The sequence below is a fragment of the Eimeria acervulina genome, genomic scaffold, assembly GCF_000499425.1.
Source record: "Eimeria acervulina Houghton genomic scaffold, Eah_scaff663, whole genome shotgun sequence".
NCBI lineage: Eukaryota > Apicomplexa > Conoidasida > Eucoccidiorida > Eimeriidae > Eimeria > Eimeria acervulina.
Genome location: NW_013547213.1, coordinates 1 through 19,267, shown reverse-complemented (window position 1 = coordinate 19,267; position 19,267 = coordinate 1). Strand labels below are relative to the sequence as shown.

At 52.1% G+C, this 19,267-nt stretch overlaps 2 protein-coding genes across 2 annotated transcripts; both read left to right on the top strand.

Annotated features, from left to right (window-relative positions):
• Positions 1 to 212: 212 nt before the first annotated feature.
• Positions 213 to 2,188, top strand: EAH_00045850 (hypothetical protein; the record flags this gene model as incomplete). Its single annotated transcript, XM_013391566.1, has 4 exons — positions 213 to 553; positions 1,091 to 1,411; positions 1,559 to 1,827; positions 1,986 to 2,188. The coding sequence occupies 4 exons, from the start codon at positions 213 to 215 to the stop codon at positions 2,186 to 2,188; spliced, it is 1,134 nt and encodes a 377-aa protein (XP_013247020.1).
• A 7,090-nt stretch (positions 2,189 to 9,278) lies between these two features.
• Positions 9,279 to 17,858, top strand: EAH_00045840 (Tyrosine kinase-like (TKL) protein, putative; the record flags this gene model as incomplete). The annotated part of the gene is made up of 11 exons (XM_013391565.1): positions 9,279 to 10,211; positions 10,416 to 10,431; positions 10,885 to 11,005; positions 11,463 to 11,569; positions 11,971 to 12,113; positions 12,448 to 12,554; positions 13,152 to 13,236; positions 13,650 to 13,780; positions 13,974 to 14,057; positions 14,365 to 14,582; positions 14,689 to 17,858. The coding sequence occupies 11 exons, from the start codon at positions 9,279 to 9,281 to the stop codon at positions 17,856 to 17,858; spliced, it is 5,115 nt and encodes a 1,704-aa protein (XP_013247019.1).
• Positions 17,859 to 19,267: the final 1,409 nt, after the last annotated feature.

The window sequence follows — 19,267 nt, the reverse complement described above, 5'->3', positions numbered from 1 at the left end:
AGCAGCAGTAGCAGTAGCACTAGCAGCAGCAGCAGCAGCAGTAGCAGTAGCACTAGCAGCAGCATCAGCAGCAGTAGCACTAGCACTAGCAGCAGCAGCAGCAACAGTAGCACTAGCACTAGCAGCAGCAGCAGCAGCAGTAGCACTAGCACTAGCAGCAGCAGCAGCAGCAGCAGTTATACTGTTGGTAGGCTGCAATCTCTTGATCGATGATGGAGACAGCTGAGACAAGAGACAGCAGCAGAGATTCTGCATGCACCACCCTCTCCTCTCCTTGGCCTCTCGTCAGCAGCACAAGTGCTGCGCGCATCTCTCTGCAGCAGCAGCAGCAGCAGCAGCAACAGCAGCACATCAGTTGCAGCAGCTGCATCATTGTGAGCAGCACGCGCATCCGAAGCAGCAGCAGCACCACCACCACCACCAGCATCAAAATCACCAGCAACAGCAGCAACAGCAACAGCAGCAGCAGCAGCAGCAGCAGCAGCAGCAGCAGCAACAGCGGCAGCAGCAGCAAAGCTGACCTGAGGCAAGGCTTGAGCTGCTCCTCCACGAGGTCTTCGCTGCAGAGAGTAATGACTGCATCAACTGGGGGCTCCTCTTCGCTGAGGCTCTGCTGCAGCTGCTGCAGCACTTGCTGCCGCTGCAGGTGCTGCTGCTGCTGCTGCATGAGAGACTCGGAGACCTCCAAAGAAGTAAATAGTGGACTGTCTGGGCATGTTCTTGTTGTTGCTGCTGCTGCTGCTGCTGTCGCTCTTGTTGCTGCTGCTGCTGCTGCTGTCTCCACGCGAGACGCAGTACACGTACACCCCACAGGGCCTGCGGAGTCAGGCCGATGAAAGCTGCTGTTTGAGGCCTCCGGAGCTGCTGCTGCTGCTGCTGCTGCTGCAGGCGGCGGCGGTGCTGCTGCAGCTGCTGTTGCGCGTGCTTCTTTTGCAGCTAAGTATGAGGAGATTCTGCTTCGATGTCTCCTTCCAGCAGCAGAAGCGGTTGAGGGGCGTGGAGGTCTTGCTGCTGCACCCAGGGATCTCCTGTTTGCTGCAGCAGCAGCAGCCCTTGCTGCTGCTGCTGCTTGGTGTGATGCTGCTGTTAGACGCAGCAGCGCTGCTGCACAGGCCCTATCAACTGTTTGCGTGTCTCTCTCTCCCCGTCTGCTGCTGAGAGCAGCACTGACAAGGAGAGAGGCCTCGCTGCCGCGTGAAGAGAGGGGCTGCTGCGCCTCCATGCTGCTGCAGCTCCTAGCAGCAGCAGCAGCAGCAGCAGTAGCAGCAGCAGCAGGTTCTGTGCTGCAGCCATCAAGGCCTCCCGAAAGAGACCCCACATTGGAAGAGGGCTCAGTAAGCAAGCAGCTGCTGACAGCAGCAGTGCTGCAGCAGCAAGTGTCTCCTCGAGGTGTGCTGCAGGTGCAGCCTGAGTGAAGCAAACACGTGCCCTTATTGCTGCTGCTGCTGCTGCTGCTGCTGCTGCAGCATGCGAGGCCCCCCTTCGTAGATGAAGGCTCCACAGGCTTCTCCATCCCCAGCAGCCGCAGCTGTTCTTGAAAGGGGTCTTCGCACTGCAGGCGCTGCAGCACGGGGGCTTCTATTGAGCGTGCAGCAGCAGCAGCAGCAGCAGCAGCACCTTCTGCAGCAGCAGCTGCTGCTGCTGCTGCTGAATGCCGCTTTGTTGCTGACGGGGGATGGCGCATCGAGTTGTACGCCAGGCGCTGCAACGGAGACGCACGAATAAGGTGCCTGCTCACAGCAGCAGCAGCAGCAGCAGCAGCAACAGCAGCAGCAGCAGCAACAGCAGCAGCAGCAGCAACAGCAGCAGCAGCAGTGGCGATTGGCTGTGGGTGTTTGCAGCTGCGTCTCTCCTTCTTTATCGTCGACAGCCTCAACTCTCTTCTCTCATGCGTAGCAATAAACAGGGGCTGGAAAGGAGTCAGCAACTTCTTAATACACTCTAATCAGGGTTTAGGGTTTAGGGTTTAGGGTTTACGCAAAGAGACTGTGCCGTGTCCAGGACAACGGCGGCCGCAGTTGGAAGTCTTCGTCCCCCTCTGCAGCAGCAGCAGCAGCAGCAACAACAGCAACAGCGACAGCGACAGCAGCAGCAAGAGCAGCAGCAGCAGCAGCAACAAGAACAGCAGCAGCAGCAAACGGTAGAAGGCGCCTTCAAGAAGCAGCAGGCTGTATACTCGCTTCTTTGAATTATTAATTTGTTTGTATTTAGGGTTTAGGGTTTAGGGTTTAGGGTTTAGGGTTTAGGGTTATAAATTAACTTAATTAATTAAATAATTAAGTTAATTTATTGCGCTGTCTTTATTATTTATCTTCATTTTACATACACCTGCTGCTGTCTTTGCTTGATCTATTTAAAATATTTATTTTAGTCATATACACCTCTTATTTATTTATTTATTTATTTATTTATTTATTTATTTATTTATTTATTTATTTATCTTTACTTCGGTGTATGTGCTGTTCGTCTCCTTTCTGTCTCTGCTGCTGCTGTTCGTCTCTGTTTAATGTCTGCTCTGTCTCCTCACCCAGCAGCAGTGTCTCTACACCGGGCTCCACAGCAGCATCAGCAGCAGCAGCATCAGCAGCAGCATCAGCAGCAGCAGCAGCAGCATCAGCAGCAGCAGCAGCAGGCTGCGAGCGCCTAAGGGCCTCGAGGCTGATGGTGAGGGGGTAAGCTGTCTCCTTTCTCTTCTCCACAGCTTCAGACAGTCGTGACAAGGCCCCTTCTGCTGCTGCTGCTGCTGCTGCAGCAGCAGCAACAGCAGCAGTCTGTTCAGACAAAGGAGACACCTTGCAAACCCACTTCCGCTGTACGTACACTCCGCTAGTTTACTCGCCCAATTGCTAACTGCCAACTAGCTTGCTAGCTAGCTAGCTAGCTATGCATCTAGGTAGATATCCAGCTAGCTGGCTGGCCAGCTAGCTAGCTAGCTAGCTATGCACCTAGGTAGATATCCAGCTAGCTGGCTAGCTCGCTAGCTAGAAAGGTAGCTGTATAGCTGGCTAGTTGGCTAGCTTGCTCTGGCTAGCTAGCCGTCAGCTCTACCTAGCCAGCGACTAGCTGTATCTAACTAGCGACTAGTAGCAGCTAGCTAGCGACTAGCAGTAGCTAGCTAACAGTAGCTAGCTAGATTCAGAAGCTGTAGCTAGCAGGCGAGTAGCTGTAGCTAGCTAGCCTGTCCCTGAGGGGTTTTGTGCTTGCCTGGGTTTGCGTGCTGCTGTCTCCTTTCTCATTTTCAGTGTCTCCTTTGTCGTTTTCGGTGTCTCCGTTGTTGTTGCTGCTGCTGCTGCGCTCAAGGGCCTCAGCCAACGCCCCCTCTACAAAATGCTGCAGCGCCTCCAACTCTGTGCTCACTCCACTCAACGGCCCTAACTGCAGCAGCAGCAGCAGCAACAGCAGCAGCAGCAGCAACAGCAGCAACAGCAGCAACAGCAGCAGCAGCAGCAACGGCAGTTACATACGGGTTTTAGATGCAGCAGCAAAGGGCGCAGCAGCACAAACGGCAGGCAAACAGCAGCAGCTATTTGCAGCCCCTGCTGCAGCAGCTTAAGTGCTGCTGCTGCCGCACTCCTTTGTGTGTGCAGAGCAAGTCAGTTGCAGTTGTTGCTGCTGTTGCTGCTGTTGCAGATGCTTCTACTACAAGCTGCTGCTGCTGCTCCATCCGTTTCTTATACTAGCTTTACTGCTACTCCTAATTACCACTGCTGCTGCTGCTGCTGCTGCTGCAGGTAGAACTACCACTGCTGCTGCTGTTGCTGTTGCTGCTGCCACTTGTCCTACTATTGTGCTGCTCTTGCTGCTGCTGCTGCTGCTGCTGCTGCTGCTGCTCACTCGCGCCAGCGAGAGGCTGTAGAGGGCCCCCGCTTTAGCTGCCAGGGCCTCCAGTTTTGCTGCTAGAGGGGGTCTCCTCCTTTCTGTTTGTTTGTCTCTTTTAGGCTTCAGCTGCTGCTGCAGCAGCAGCAGCTTAGCTGACTCCAACTGCAGCAAGACAGGCGGGCGAAGGAACAGCGCGTGCAGCAGCAGCAGCAGCAACAACAACAACGGGGCCACGAGAAGCCACAGCAGCTCCCCAAGACAAAGAGCAGCAGCAGCAACAACAACAACAGCAGCAGCAGCAAGAGTCGTTCGTTTGCTTCCTATGCCCATTATGTGCTGCTGTGCAGAGCGGTTTGTTCTAAGGAGAAGTTTGAAGCAGCAGCAGCAGCAGCAGCAGCGGCAGCAGCAGAGTTTCTTTCTCAGGTGTCTGTACACTGACAGCTGTCTTTGCATGCGCATACATCTTGTTGTTATGCTCGGCATCTTCTTGTGTTTTCTTTGCTTCTGCAGATGCAGGTGCAGATAGAGGGCTCCCTTCAATAAAAAGAGATTGGCAGCGCTTCTTCTGAGCCCTGATAAGACCCTTACTGCTGCTGCTGCTGCTGCTGCTGCTGCTGCTGCTGCTGCTGCTGAGGGGCCCCCAGTGGGTGAGGGCCACCGTCTGACTCCTGGGGCGCTGCAGCCGCAGCAAATCGCCTGGGGGTTGGAGGAGGGACCCCCCTGAGGCTGCTTGAGGGCGCGACATGTGCTGTAGCAGCAGCAGCAGCAGCAGCAGCAGCAGCTGCTGCTGCTGCTGCTGCTGTTACTGTTGCCGCTGCTGCTAGAGAGGGAGAGGGCGCTGGACGCCTAAAGAAAGTGCTTAAGGAGCCAACCCTAACATCCTCTGAGTAGTCCCTTTTGAAGTGTATCTAGGGTTTAGGGTTTAGGGTTTAGGGTTTAGGGTTTAGGGCTTGGTGTTTGCGGTGTCTCTGTCTCCTCCTGCGTCCTTTTTGCTGTCTCCTTTTTTTGTTTTGTTGGGTTGTAATACACAAACAAACAAATAAACAAATAAACAAATAAATAAATAAATAAATAAAATCATAAATAAATAAAATTATAAATAAACAAACAAACACCATCACCCCCTGGCGGCCCCAACAATCGGTGTGCGTTTGTATGTCTCTTCAGCAGCAGCAGCAGCAACAGCAGCAGCAGCAGCAGCAGCAGCAGCAGATGCATGCAGACAATGCCTAATAGGAAAAATCTAATTAAACAGCAGCAGCAGCAGCAGCAACTCCTTTTCTTGCTGCTGGGGGCTCAGGCTAACAGCTGCGGGCCACGGCGGAGGGACACCTGAGGTCACCTCCCTAAACCCTAAACCCTAAACCCTAAACCCTAAACCCTAAACACTGAAAAAAACAGAAGGACCCGGCCATTTGGGGCTGGAAAAGCAAACGCTCATAGAGAGAGAGAGAGAGAGAGAGAGAGAGAGAGAGAGAGAGAGAGAGAGAGAGAGACAGACAGACTGTAGAGAGAGAGAGAGAGAGAGAGAGAGAGAGAGAGAGAGAGAGAGAGAGAGAGAGAGAGAGAGAGACAGAGACAGAGACAGAGACAGAGACAGAGACAGAGACAGAGACAGAGACAGAGACAGAGACAGAGAGAGACAGAGAGAGACAGAGAGAGACAGAGAGAGACAGAGACAGAGAGACACTTGTCTCTGTCTCCTTTGTCTCTGCTCTGTCTCCCTGATTATTTTCTCTGTTGCCTTCTGTGTGTCTCATTATGTGTCTCCTTTTTATATTTTGTTTGTCTCCTCAGCTGTCTCCTTTTTATATTTTGTCTGTCTCCTGCTGTCTGTCTCCTTCAGCAGCCGTTGGTTGTTTATGTAGTTGCTGCTTACTGCTTGTCTTTGTCTTTTCTTTTGTTTCTTTTCTTCTCTCTCTATTATCCTTGTCTGTATTCTGTTTTATTATCTTTATCGGCTGTCTGTCTCTGTCTCCGTCTCTGTCTCTGTCTCCGTCTCTTTCTCTGTCTCTATCTCTTTGTCGCTGTCTCCCTCTCTCCTTCTCTGTCTCTCTTTCTATATCTGTCTCTTTCTATATCTCTGTCTCCATATCTTTATTGCCTTATCTCTGTCTCTGTCTTTGTCTTTGTCTCTCTCTTTCTATATCTCTCTCTCTCTCTTTCTATCTCTGTCTCTCTCTTTCTGTCTCTGTCTCTGTCTCTCTATCTCTCTGTCTTTATTTCTTTATCTTTGTCTCTGTCTGGCGGTGTCTCTCTTTTCTTGTTTATTTGTGTGTCTCTTCCTGGCCTCTTACTGTTCTGTCTCTTATTTATTTATTTATTTATTTATTTATTTATTTATTATTGTCTTGTCGGTCTCTTAAACGTCTCCTTCTGGGGATATCTCTTCACAAACCCATGGCAGCAGCAGCAGCAGCAGCAGCAGCAGCAGCAGCAGCAGCAAACGCAACAGTAGCAGCTTCACGTAGCCCCCTTCGGCTCTCTTGTAATATGCTGAATTAAGAGCTGTTAGCTGTTTTAATTTAGAAGTGCATCTTAGGGTTTAGGGTTTAGGGTTTAGGGTTTAGAGATACAGAGGGTGTTTTATGTCTGCTTATTTTTATAAGTGAAGACAGCAGCAGCAAATTGTCTCCTTTGCTGCTGCACTGCAGCGAGACAGCTACACCTCAGCAAACAAAAGGAGACACTTAAGAGAGACAGACAGAGACAAACAAACAAACAAACAAACAAACAAACAAACAAAACAGATAATCTATTACCCACTAAGAAGGCAGCATGCAGCAAAGGAGACAGAGACAGAGAGAAAGGAGACAGAGACAGAGAGAAAGGAGACAGAGACGGAGACAGAAGCAGAGAGAGACAGAGACTGAGACAGAGAAGGAGACAGAGATAGAAGTAGAGACAAAAAGAGATATAGAAGCAGAGAGATAAACAGAGATGTCTAGGGAGACAGAGACAGCAACTAAGACAGAGACAGCGGGTGTCTCCTTAAGACAGAAGCAGAGACAGAGACAACCTCGAGGAGACAGAAAAATCTCTGTCTCCTCTGCTGCAGCCTTTGCTTCTCCTTTAGATAGAGACAGAGGCTGTCTCCTTTAGATAGAGACAGCTACTGTCTCCTTTAGCTGTCTCCTTTAGATAGAGACAGAGACTGTCTCCTCAGTTTAACGACTGTCTCCTTTAAGTACAGACAGAGACTGTCTCCTTGATGCAGAGACACAATTAAACCGTCTTCTCCTTCCTCCTCAGGCACCAAATGCTGCATGCATGCATGCACGCGTGGGGCTGGAGACAAAGAGGCAGCAGCAGAAATTGCTTTGAAGTAGGAGACACTCCTCTGCCTCTTCTTTTATTGTAGCTGCAGAGCTTACTGTCCCTCTGTCTCCTTTCTATGTCTCTAGCTGTCTCCTTCGCTCGTTCTTTTCATTACTCTGTCTAATGCCGCACCTTATATTGTCTCTCTCTCTCTTCTACACCCATGCATGCCTAGCTGCTCAAGTGTCTCCTTTCTGTCTCCTCTCTGTCTCCTCCGTCTAACAGTCTCCTCTCCGTCTCTTCTCATTCACCGTCTCCTATCTGTCTCCTTTCTTTAATTGTCTCTTCTCTGCCTCTTTTCTTTAACTGTCCCCTCTCTGTCTCTTCTCTTTAACTGTCTCCTTTCTGTCTCTTTTGTCTCTCCCACCCCCCGCTGTGTTGGGGAGGGCTGCATTCCGTTGCCCTCGAAGGCAAACGCTTGCATGCACATTACAGTTAGCTGCTGCTAGCTGTAGCTAGCTCTAGCTAGCTGTAGCTAGCTGTAGCTAGCTGTACCCCGTCCTGGCGGTGTGCGCCCCAGCTATCCGTGCATTGCTTGTGTGGGGGGTATAGGTGTATAGGCAGTGCATGCATTGCAGTAGTTTGCTGCTGCTGCTGCTGCAACTACTAGTAGTAGAAGTACTACTACTGCTGCTGCTGCTGCAGCTAGGATCGTCTCCAACCGATCCCCTCCACACAAACCCCACACACTGCACTCTGCAGCGGCTAAGGGCCTCGCGAAAAGCCTCAGCAAGCAGCAGCAACGCTGAAACAAAATAAACAATAACATCAGGAGAAGAAAACGAAGCAGCAGCAGCAGCAACAGCAGCAGCAGCAGCAGTAGGATATACATCTGGAGCGCGAGGACTAGAGGAGCAGCGAGCACCCCAGGGACGAGCAGCAGCAGCAGCAGAAGCAGCAGGAGCAGCAGCACACTACGAGTAATGTGAAATCATTGATAGAAAAGCAAATCAAACAAATTAAATAAATAAACAAACATCTAAACCCTACTTTACAAACAAGACCTGCTGCTGCACGTGGGGTGTATCACCAGCTACTGGGGGGTCGCATACACCTGGAAGGCCCCCCCTTCAGGGCCCGTGTCTTTCGGGGTTTTGTTTGTTAGTTTGTTTATTTTTAAATATAACTAACTCTTTATAATCTTCTTAGATAATACACTTTGTCTCGAACCTGTTCTGCTGCTGCAGCGGCGGCATGCACCAGCAGCAGCAGCAGCAGCAGCAGCCAGAGCAGCAACAGCAGCTGCAGCAGCTGCAGCAGCCAGAATCGCTCATGCCAAGTTTGGGTGTGGGGAGGATCGTCAGCATTATCGATCCCCATATTAACAAGGGAAAGCTCTTCCTGCTGCTGCTGCTAGCATAGTTTGTTGCGGGGGGGCCTGCTGCACATCAACCGCGGTGTGCTCGCAACAGCAGCAGCAGCAGCAGCAGCTGCAGCAGCAGCTGCTGCTGCAGCAGCAGCAGCCAAAAATCCTTCTTTCTGCATTTATTTACAGCCCTTTATTTCCCTGCTATTAGCAGGCCTGTGTACACTCTAGGGTTTGCTGCAGCAGGGGGTGGGATCGCCTCTGCTCTGCAGCAGCAGCTTTAGCAGCAGCAGATTTAGCAGCAGCATCATCACGTGTGTGAACATTAGAGTAAACCTAAGGAATAATCTCTTTGAAACAAACTGCAATCTGCGAGCATTGCTTCTTCCCACACCTCAACGCGTTGCTGCTGCTGCTGCAGCAGCAGGAGCTACAGCAACAGCAGCAGCAACAGCAATAACACCAGCAGCAGCAGCATACAGCAGCAATAGCGTGGATATGCCCGTAGTGTGTGGGCAGTATTAATCAATAAAGGAGGTGTGTGGGGCCGCCTGCCTCTCCCGTGGGGATCGTCTCCGTGGAGCTGGGGATCGGTGGGATCGTCTCCTCCCCGGTTGGGATCGTCCGTGCGGGATCGTTTCTAGTGGGGGGTGTGTACTCTTGGTGGAAGTGTGGGGCCCCACACACCCCTCCGCGGGTTCGGCCCCGGGTTCGTCTCCCAGCTCCAGCTGCAAGGCCCGTGGGGCCTGCAGCAACCCTAGCAGTTAGCTGTAAGAGCAGCAGCAGCAACAGCAGCAGCAGGAGCAGCAGCAGCAACAGCAGCAAATGCATTGAGATGGAAGCCAAATCTGACGGCAGCGCCGCTCTCAGGGCCTCCCCTGAGGAGTCGTGCAGAGAGCGCTGCACTTCTGCTGCAGCAGCAACAGCAGCAACGGAAGCAGCAGCGACCGCTGTTCTTCCTGCTGCTGCAGCAACAGCAGCAGAAGCAACTGCTGCTCCTTCTGCAGCAGCGGCGGCAGATACAATACCACCGACAGTCGGAGCATTTGAGACAGCTTCTCAGCATGCAGCAGCAGCAGCAGCACTTGCTGCTGCTGCTGCTGCTGGTGGGGCTCCCGCTATGTCCCCCGCAGGCCCAGCAGCAGGTGGCGAATGTGCTGCTGCGGCTGCCTCTGCTGCTGCTGCTGCAGTATCAGCAGCAAATTTGGCTGTAGTCACAGCAGCGGGACCAGCTGGGGCAGCAGAGCCAGCCGTAGCAGCTGAATCACCCACAGCAGCAGCAGCAGCAGCAGCAGAGCCACGTGCAGCAGCAACAACGGAACAACCAACAGCAGCAGCAGCAGAAGCACCACCTGCAGCAGCAGCAGCAGAAGCAGGTGCAGGGGGGTCGCCCCTGGTGGTGAGTTCGTGTGGGTCTGCGGCGGCGGTTCAGCAGGAAACGGCAGCAGCAGAAGCAGCAGAAGCAGCAGCAGCAGCAGCAGCTTCTGCTGCTGCTGCAGCACCGCCTAGTGCTTGTCTGGACCCTGCTGAACTTTGCAGGATATTTTTTGTGCAGGTGCAGCAGCTGCTGCCAGATGATGCAGCAGCACTAGCTACAGGAGTGGGGGGAGCAGCAGCAGCAACAGCAGCAGCAGCAACAACAGCAGCAGCAGCAGCAGCAGATGCTGCTGCTGCTGCGGTCAGGGAACCGCGGGATAAGATTTGCGACTTTGAGGCAGACGCCGATGATTCCTCGCTAAACAAAATATCCCTGGAGTACTCCTATGAGGTACCTGCTAGGGTTTAGGGTTTAGGGTTTAGGGTTTAGGGTTTAGAGTTTGTGAGGGTTTATAAGGGTTTATTAGGGTTTAGGGGATGGTGGTTTAGCGTCGTTGGTGGTTTGTTAGGGTTAGCCCTCGTCGCTTGTTTCTTCTCTGTGCATTCTTTAATTACTGCGTAAGGGTTTAGGGTTTAGGGTTTAGGGTTTATACAGTTTATAAGGGTTAATAGTTAGGGTTAATGTTAATAAAAAGGGTTTATTAATATAAATTGTTAATAGTAAAGCGCTTAAACCCTCTACGAAGAAGAAATGCATGAAAAGTTAATTAACAAACTACGCCCATCAAACTAAGGCACAGCAGCAGCAGCAGCAGCAGAAACAGCAGCAGCAGCAGCACCAGCAGCAGCAGCAGCAGCAGCAGCATTACCTGAAAATGAATAGAAATGGATCTATGCATATATATATATATATATATATATCTATATATCTATATATCTATATATCTATATCTACATCTATATCTATATAAATAGATATATAAATATCTACATATCTACATATCTACATCTATATATAAATATATACATCTATATATCTATTTATATATATATATATATATTTATATATTTGCTGCAGGAAGTGTACGCAGCAACAGAAGGGTTTAAGCATTTGCTGGGTTTAGGTGCGTACGGCATGGTGTACCGCGGGTTTATGAAGGACGGCTTGGAGGTCGCAGTCAAGCGGCTTAACGACCCTGCAGAAGCCAGCTTCGAGAGAGAAGTTGTTGTGCTGTCGAAGTTCAGGTAAACATCAGCTTGCTGCTCTTCTTGCTGCTCTTCATGCTGCTGCTCTTCATGCTGCTCTTCTTGATGCTGTTCTTGCTGCTGTTTTTGCTGCTGTTTTTGCTGCTGTTTTTGATGCCGTTTTTGATGCTGTTCTTGCTGCTGTTCTTGCTGCTTTTCGTGCTCCTGCTGCTCTTCTTGCTGCTTCTCCTGCTGCTCCTGCTGCTGTTGTTCTTGCTTCTGCTGTTGGTGATGATGATTGTTAGTGCTGCTGCAGTTGCGGTTGTTTATGTTGGCTGCTGCTGGTGCCTCTACAACTACAGTTATTTGCTGCTACTGCTTATATTTGCTGCTGCTTCAACAATTGCTGCGGCTGTTGGATGGAACTCTGTCCACGGCGCTGCTGTTGCGTATATTTGCTGCTGCTGCTGCTGCTGCTGCTGCTGCTGCTGCTGCTGCTGCTGCTGCTGCTGCGCAGACACCCGAATTTGGTGATATTGTTGGGGTTTGCTCGTCATGGAAAGGACCGATTCCTAATTTATGAGATGATGGCTGGGGGAGACGTCGCGGGGCATCTTCAGAAAGGTTTGTCTTGCTGCTGCTGCTGCTGCTGTTGCTGCTGCTGCTGCTGTTGCTGCTGCTGCTGTTGCTGCTGTTGCTGCTGCTGGAGTCGCTGGTGCAAGAGTTGGTGCTTCTGTTGCTGCTGCAAGAGTTGTTGCTGCTGTTGCTGCTGCAAGAGTTGGTGCTGTTGCTGCTGCTAGAGTTGCTGCAGTAGCAGTAGGGGCCCCTTGCGTTTGCTGCTGACGTCCAGGGGCTTTATTGTTGTATTCAGATTCATCTGTTGCTGCAGCAGCAGTTTGAATTGCAGCAGCAGTTTGTACTTCTCTTCGTTGTTGCAACTGCTGCCAGTTCCGCTACTGCTGCTACTAATCTTGCTGCTGCTTATCATGTTGCTGCTGCTGCTGCTGCTGCTGCTGCTGCTGCAGGGACGCTAACGTGGCTGGATCGGCTGTGCATAGCTCTAGACACCGCAGTGGCTCTGTCTCATCTCCATCGACACTGCCCCACAGTCTATCACCGAGATATAAAGACAGCAAATATATTATTAGATAAACACAAACACGCGAAGGTCTGTCTCTGCTGCTGCTCCTCCTCCTGCTGCTGCTCCTACTGCTGCTCCTGCTGCTCCTGCTGCTGCGTTCAAAACCCAATCCGAGGGTTTCTTGAGACTCTTCTTGGGGTTTCCACGCTTTAGGGTTTAGTACAGTTTAGAATTGAGGGTTTATTAGGGTTTACTAGGGTTTAGGAGGGTTTAGGGTTTAGGGTTTAGGGTTTAGGCGATACCCGAAGTGAGGCAGGCTTGAGCCCGCTCTAAAGGCAATAACAGTCCGTCTCCAGCTTCACCTACTGAATCTAAACCCCTGCTGCTGCTGCTGCTGCTGCTGCTGCTGCTGGTTGTTTAGGTGTCTGACTTTGGGTTGGCTTGTCTTGCGAAGAAGGGGACAGGGCGATTCCCAGTGCGACAGACAGCGGGGACAGTTGGATATGCAGACCCTAAGTATATTGCAAGGTAAGACTGTCTCCTTTCTGTCTCCTTTCTGTCTCTTTGCTGTCTCCTGTCTGTCTCCTTTCTGTCTCTTTGCTGTCTCCTGCCTGTCTCTTTGCTGTCTCCTGTCTGTCTCTTTGCTGTCTCTTGTCTGTCTCTTGTGTCTCCTTGTTGTCTCTTATTTGTCTTTTTATTGTCTCTTTACTGTCTCCTTTTTGTTTGTCTTTGCAGTCTCTTAGTTTCTTCGTTTCTATCTCCTTACTGTCTCCTTTCTGTCGCTTTGCTGTCTCCTTGTTGTCTCTTATTTGTCTCTTTCCTGCCTCTGTTGTCTCCTTGTTGTCTCTCTGCTGTCTCCTTCTGCATCTCCTGCTGTCTCCTCCTCCTCCCGTTTGCCTCCACATCTCTTTTGTTTGTCGCTTTGTTTCGTTTGCTGCTGCTGCTGCTGCTGCTGTTGCTGCTGCTGTCTGCTTCGCATGTCCTTCTCTCTGTACTGTCTCCTCTGCTTTTGTGTCTCCTCTGTCTCTTCTTCATTCTTTGGGCACCTCCGCATACCCCTTCTTGACTGTTGCTCTATTGGTGCTGTTGCTGCTGCTGCTGCTGTTGTTGCTGCTGCTGCTGCAGCTCCGTGGTGTCTGAGATGGCTGAGGTGTATTCGCTGGGGATGGTTATGTTAGAACTGCTCACTGCAAAGCCGCCAGTCGTACTCGTGAGTTTTGCTGCTGCTGCTGCTGTTGCTGCTGCTACTGCTGCTGCTGTTGTTGCGGCTGCTGCTGTTGTTGCTGCTGCTTTTGATGTTGCTGCTGCTGTTGTCGTAGCTACTGTTGCAGCCGTTGTTGCTTTTGTATGGCTTTCTGCATGCGCTGCAACCCTATTGTTACACCTGCAGCAGCAGCAGCAACAGCTGCTGCTGCTACTGTTGCTGCAACTGTATGTATTGTTGTAGCATGTACGTGTGTCTCTGCAGCAGCAATTGGTTATATGTCTGTATTAATTTTAAAGTTTATTTTTAAATCAGTTGCATATAATATGTTTGTGCATGCATCTTCTGATTTCTGTTTCAATTATGGGGCTGTCTCCTGTCTCCTTTCTGGTGTCTGCTGTCTCCTTTTGCTGCTGCAGAACTCTGATGGTTCTTTAACATTTGTGCTAGCATTCTTAGCTCGAGACGTGTCTCGTCTACTTAGAGCAGCAGACGCTCGAGCGCAGTTTCCTTCTTCAGTTTTGCATACATTTGCTGAGTTAGCAGTTAGGTGAGGCATTTGGGGCTTGCATGCATGCAGACACAGATAAAAAAGCTGACTCTGCTGCTGCTCCTGCTGCTGTAGGTGACAGTAGTGGTGGTGGGGGTGTTTGGTATTCTTGTAGGTTTGGTTCAGGAGTAGGGTTTAGGGTTTAGGGTTTAGGGTTTAGGGTTTAGGGTTTAGGGTTTGTGGTTGTCTGCAGCTGTATCCGCGACGATGATACGAAGCGTCCCTCCTTTCAGAGTATTGTGAGGCAGCTTCGATGTTTAAAAGAAGCAGCAACAAGGTGAGGAGTGCTGTGTTTTGCTGCTGCTGCTGCTGTTTGCTGCAGCTGCTGCCGCTGCTGCTGCTCGCGTTGTCTCCTCTTGTCTCCTGCGGTGTCTGTCTCCTTTTTGTCTCTTCTTCTTTTCTTGCTCTGTCTCTTTTTGCTTATTTCTTATCTTTTGCGGTTTGCTCTTTTCGTCTCCTCCTTAGTGTGGTAGGTGCAGTTGTATGTCTCTGTCTCTCTCTTGCTGCTGCATTAGTCTCTCTCCAGCGCCTGTCCCTCTAAACCTGCTGCTGCTGCTGCTGCTGCTGTGTGTGTGCTGCTGCAGTCTGTGCATCAACCCCAAGTCTTTCTCTTCAAGAGATTGGGGGGTGCTGCCTCTGCTGCAGCGGCACCTTCCAGTGGGCCCCACAGTCCCTGAGGCTCTGAGGCTGCTGAAGCAGAGGCCTCCTTTGCCTGCTGCTCCTGCTGCTGCTGTTCCTGCTGCTGCTGCTGCTGCTGCAGCCTCAGCAGCAGCAAAGCCATCGCGGCACCAGCAGACATCTGGTAAGCCTGACGACGCTATAACACACTTTTTGCTGTTCATTTGGGTGTATATACAGCTCCACGTCACACCCTTCTGCTGCTACTGCTGCTGCTGCTGCTGCTGCAGGTACCTCAGCTCAGGAAGGGGAGAAGGCTATGGCTGCCTCTGCTGCAGACAGAAAAGACGTCACTGTGGGGTTGTCTCCCCCTGCAGCAGTTTGTGCGGAAGACAACAACTGCAGCAGCAGCAGCAGCGACGCCGACGAGCAGCAGCAGCAGCAGCAACAACAACAGCAGCAGCAACAGGATGTGGTGGTGAAGCAGGAAGCAAGGATTGAAGGACAGCCAAGTGCTGCTGCTGCTGCTGCTGCTGCTTCTGTTGGGGTTATTGAGGCCCACGCTGCTGTCAGTCCCCAGCTATCTCACACTTCCAGGGAAGCAGCAACAGCAGCAGCAGCAGCACAAGCCCCTGCAGCTCCTGCTGCTGCTGCTGCTGCGTGCGTTCCCGCTGCGGTGAACCTGACAGCAGCAGCTAATGCAGGCTACGTTGCTGCTGCAGCACCTCATTGTGCTGCGGCACCAGCGAGGGCGCCGACAGCAGCAGCTGCTGCTGCTGATGCTGCAGCAGCAGGCGCAGCAGCAACTGCAGCAGCAGAGTCGGATGTGTCTCCTGCTGCTGCATGCTCGGCAACGGCAGCAACAAAAGTAGCAGCAGCAACAACAACAACAACAGGGGTTGGTGTTGCTTCGTGGACCTCTGCATCGTGTACAGGCAAGGAAGCAGCAGCAGCAGCAGCTGCTGCTGCTGCTGCCTCACGGCAGCACTCCCGCAGCACGGGGTCTCTATGCAGAGACACCGGAGACACTCAGCGCGACTTGCAGGAGGAGCAGCTAAGACATGAGTTGGAGGTGCAGCAGCAGCAGCAGCTGCAGCAGCACAAGCAGCAAAACTGTCGCTTCGCTCTCCCCCACACAGTTACAGTTATAAAGGGAGAAGACACCGGAGACATGCCAGCAGCAGCAGCAGCAGCAGCTTCTGCTGCGGCTGCTGTTGCTGCTGCTGGAGCGCAAGGCACAGCTGTGTCGATGCCTTCATGCGCAGCCTTCTTGGCGGGGCCTGCAGCAGCAGCAGCAGCAGCAACTAGCAGTGGAGACAGCGTGCTGCTTGCTGCAGCAGCATGGCCTCGCAGCGAGCAGCAGCAGCAGCAGCAACAGAAGCAGAAACGGCAGCGCCGGAAGGGAAGCAGGAAGCAACAGCAACTGCTAGGGGGTGAAGGAGAGTGTCGGCTGCTGCAGCAGCAGCTGCAGCAGCAGCTGCAGCTGCAGCTGCAGCAGCAACGGAGACTCCGTGGATGCACCGCCAGCACCACCAGCACTATGACGAATGGGGGCAGCATCAGCAACATGAGTAAGTGCGGCAGCAACATCTGCAGCAGCAGCAGCAACGGCTGGAGCAGCTGCTACAACAGCAACCACAGCATTCATTCAGCTGTCTTCTTGTCAGCCAACCGTCTGCTCCGTTACGCAGATTTCTTAGGGGAAGCAGCAGCAGCAGGCAAGAGCCCCAGCAGCAGGGCTTCAACGCGCAGCGGTGTGCTGGCTGCTGCTGCTGCTGCAGCAGCAGCAGCAAGCGCGGGAGTCAGCTCTCCTGCAGGAGGAGCCTCCCCTTCAGCAGCAGCAGCAGCTGCTGCTGCTGCAGCAAGAAAAGACAGCACTCGCTTGCTTCGCTCCGTTGCTGCAGCACCTCTAGGCAGAGTCGTGCGCCGTACAGACGCCCCTGTCTCCTCCAACGAGCAGCAGCAACTCCAGCAGCAGCAGCAGATGCAGCTGAAGAAACAGCAGCATGGGCAGCAGCAAAAGGTGCTGCTGCAACAACAGCAGCAGGTGCAGCAGCAGCAACAGCAGCAGACGCAGGACCTGCAGCAGCAACCGCGGATGCACCAACAACAAATGCAGCAGCAAATGCAGCAGCAGCAACAGCAGGTGCATGTGCTGCAGCAGCAAAAAGGGCATCAAGTTTTGCTGCTGCAGGGACAACGGCGAGTTGTCTCCTCTTGTGCTCTCGTGCTGCCGCTCAGCAGAGGGGTAACGGAGGGGAGACAGCAGCCAGCAGCAGCAGCAAATGCAGCAGGCCCGTCTGTAGCGGCAAATGCAGCAGCTGCAGCACCAACAGCAGCAGCAGCTCCTGTTGCTGCTGCAGCACCAAGCAAGCAGACGAATGCGTCGCCGCCGCAGATACTGCTGCACTGCCAACCCCAAAGCGGCAGCAACGCAAGCAAAGAGGATTTGATAGGTGCAGGGCAGCAGCAGCAGCAGCAACTGCAGCAGCAGCAGGAGCAGCAGCAAGAGCTGGTGCATGCTGCAGCGAAGACACCGCTGGGGTTTGTCTCGTCGCTGCTTAGCAGTCTAAGCCTTGCAGGCAAAGTCGAACGAAGGCCCCAACAGCAAAGCAGCACAGCAGCAGCAGCAGCAGCAGCAACGACACCAGGAGGGGCAGCAGCAGCGGAGCAGCAGCAGATCTACGGGGCTGAAGGGCTTCACGCTGGAGCAGCTGCAGCAGCAACGGGCGCACCAGCAGCAACATCTGCAGCTGCTACTAACCCCTCATGGCGGCTGTCTCCCACGTCTATAGAAGCAAAAGAAGCAGCAACAGCAGCAAGAGCAGCAGCAGCAAAGGCAGCAGCAGCTGCAGCAGCTGCAGCAGCTGCTGGAAGTGTGCGGCGCAACGTCATCGTCACACCCCCTGCTGCAGCGGAGACACACCAGCGGCAGCTACCCGCTTTGCTGCAGCAGCTAGAGCAGCAGAAGCAGCAGCAGCCAGAGACAATCGAATGTTGGGCACCGCCAGCAAAGGAGGGGCCCAGCCGACTTGCAGCAGACTTAGCAGCAGCTGCAGGGAAGGCAGCAGCAGCTGCTGCTGCTGCTTCGAGTCCTTCAGGGGTCCAGAAACAACAGCAGCTGCAGCAGCAACAACAACAGCAGCAGCTGCAGCTGCAGCAAAAGCAGCAGCAACTGAAGCAGCTGCAACTGCAACAACAACTACAGCCAAAGCAGCTGCAGCAGCAACTGCAGCTGCAGCAGCAACTGCAGCAGCAGCAACTGCAGCAGCAGCAGCTGCAGCAACAAAAGCAGCAGCTGCAGAAGCAGCAGCTACAGCAACAACAGCAGCAGCTGCATCAACAACAGCAGCTGCAGCACCAACTGCAACAGAAACAGCAGAAACTGCAGCAGCAGCAGATTCAGCAGGTGCTGCTGCAGCGCAGCGCGACTCTATCGAAGCTGCAATCCTTTTTTTAAGTCTGCAGCTGCTGCCTAGACACCCCAACAGTGAACAGACAGTGGGGGGACTTCGATTAAATATATTTTAATAATTATATTAATACGCTTAGCCAGTATTTGCACTTTGCAACGCATGCATGCATGCGTGCATGCATGCATGCATTAGCGCATGCATTCACGGTGTTGTGGTGTACATCCACTTTATGCATGCACTTTGCACAGCAGCAGCAGCAGCAGCAGCAGCAGCTCGCGCCGCGCTTGCGAGCTGTTCTGCGCAGCCTCGTCAGCATGCATGCATAGGAATGCATGCGTTCGAGGTAGGGGTTTTTACGGGGCTGCGACTGAAGGCGCTGCTGTCTGCACTGAGCAGCGGCAGTCGGTGTTTGCTGTGGGCCCCCTCAGGCCAACGAATGCAGTTGCCTTCACTAGCTAGCTAGCTAGCTAGCTGGCTGGAGAGCTAGATGGCTAGCTAGCTGGGTAGCTAGCTAGCTAGCCAGGGACCTGTGAGGAGGGCCCACCCCTGCCGGCAAATTTAGTTTGTTTTGCTTGCTAGTTAGATAGCTAGCTGGCTAGCTAGCTAGTTATCTGGCTAGCTACCTAGCTAGCTAGATAGCTAGCTGGCCAGCTAGCTAGCTAGCTAGATAGTCAGCTAGCTAGCTAGGTAGCCAGCTAGCTTGCGGGGAGCCTCTGTCTGCTGTAGGGTCTGCCTGGAGACCCTAGGGAGGGCCTGCTGCAGCAGAAGCAGCTTAGAGGGGGAGACAGAGACTGCAGCAAAGGAGACTCTTCATCTCTCCCTCATTTGGTTCGTACTTGTCTCTTTTTCATGTTTTGTTTCTTTGTCTTATTTTATATTTAAACCTGCAGCTAGCGGAGGTGCACTCTTCTCTATAGACACACTTGACGAGCTCCCTATACACCTAAATAGGTGCCTATACACCTAAACAGGTACCTGTACACCTGAGGAGGTGCCTATACACCTGAAGAGGCGCCTGTCCATCTAAAGAGCCGCCTGCCTATACGCCTAAAAAGGTGCCTTTACACCTGAAGAGCTGCCTATACACCTGAAGAGCTGCCTATACACCTAAACATTCCCCACCCATTTGATGTTAGATGCTGCAGAGTCTGCAACCGGACACACCACCACTACACACATATTCACGTGTGTTCATTTATATATATATGTAGATGTATAATGCACCTGTATATATATATATATATATGTAGTTATCTACATACATCTATATGTGTATATAAGCATCCGTATACAAATGTGTATGTATGCTTACGGGTATTCATGCACGCACTAAAATATATATATATATATATGCATGCATTTGTGTATCTATAATATATATATATATATATACATATATATATATATATATGCATGCATTTGTGTATCTATAATATATATATATATATATACA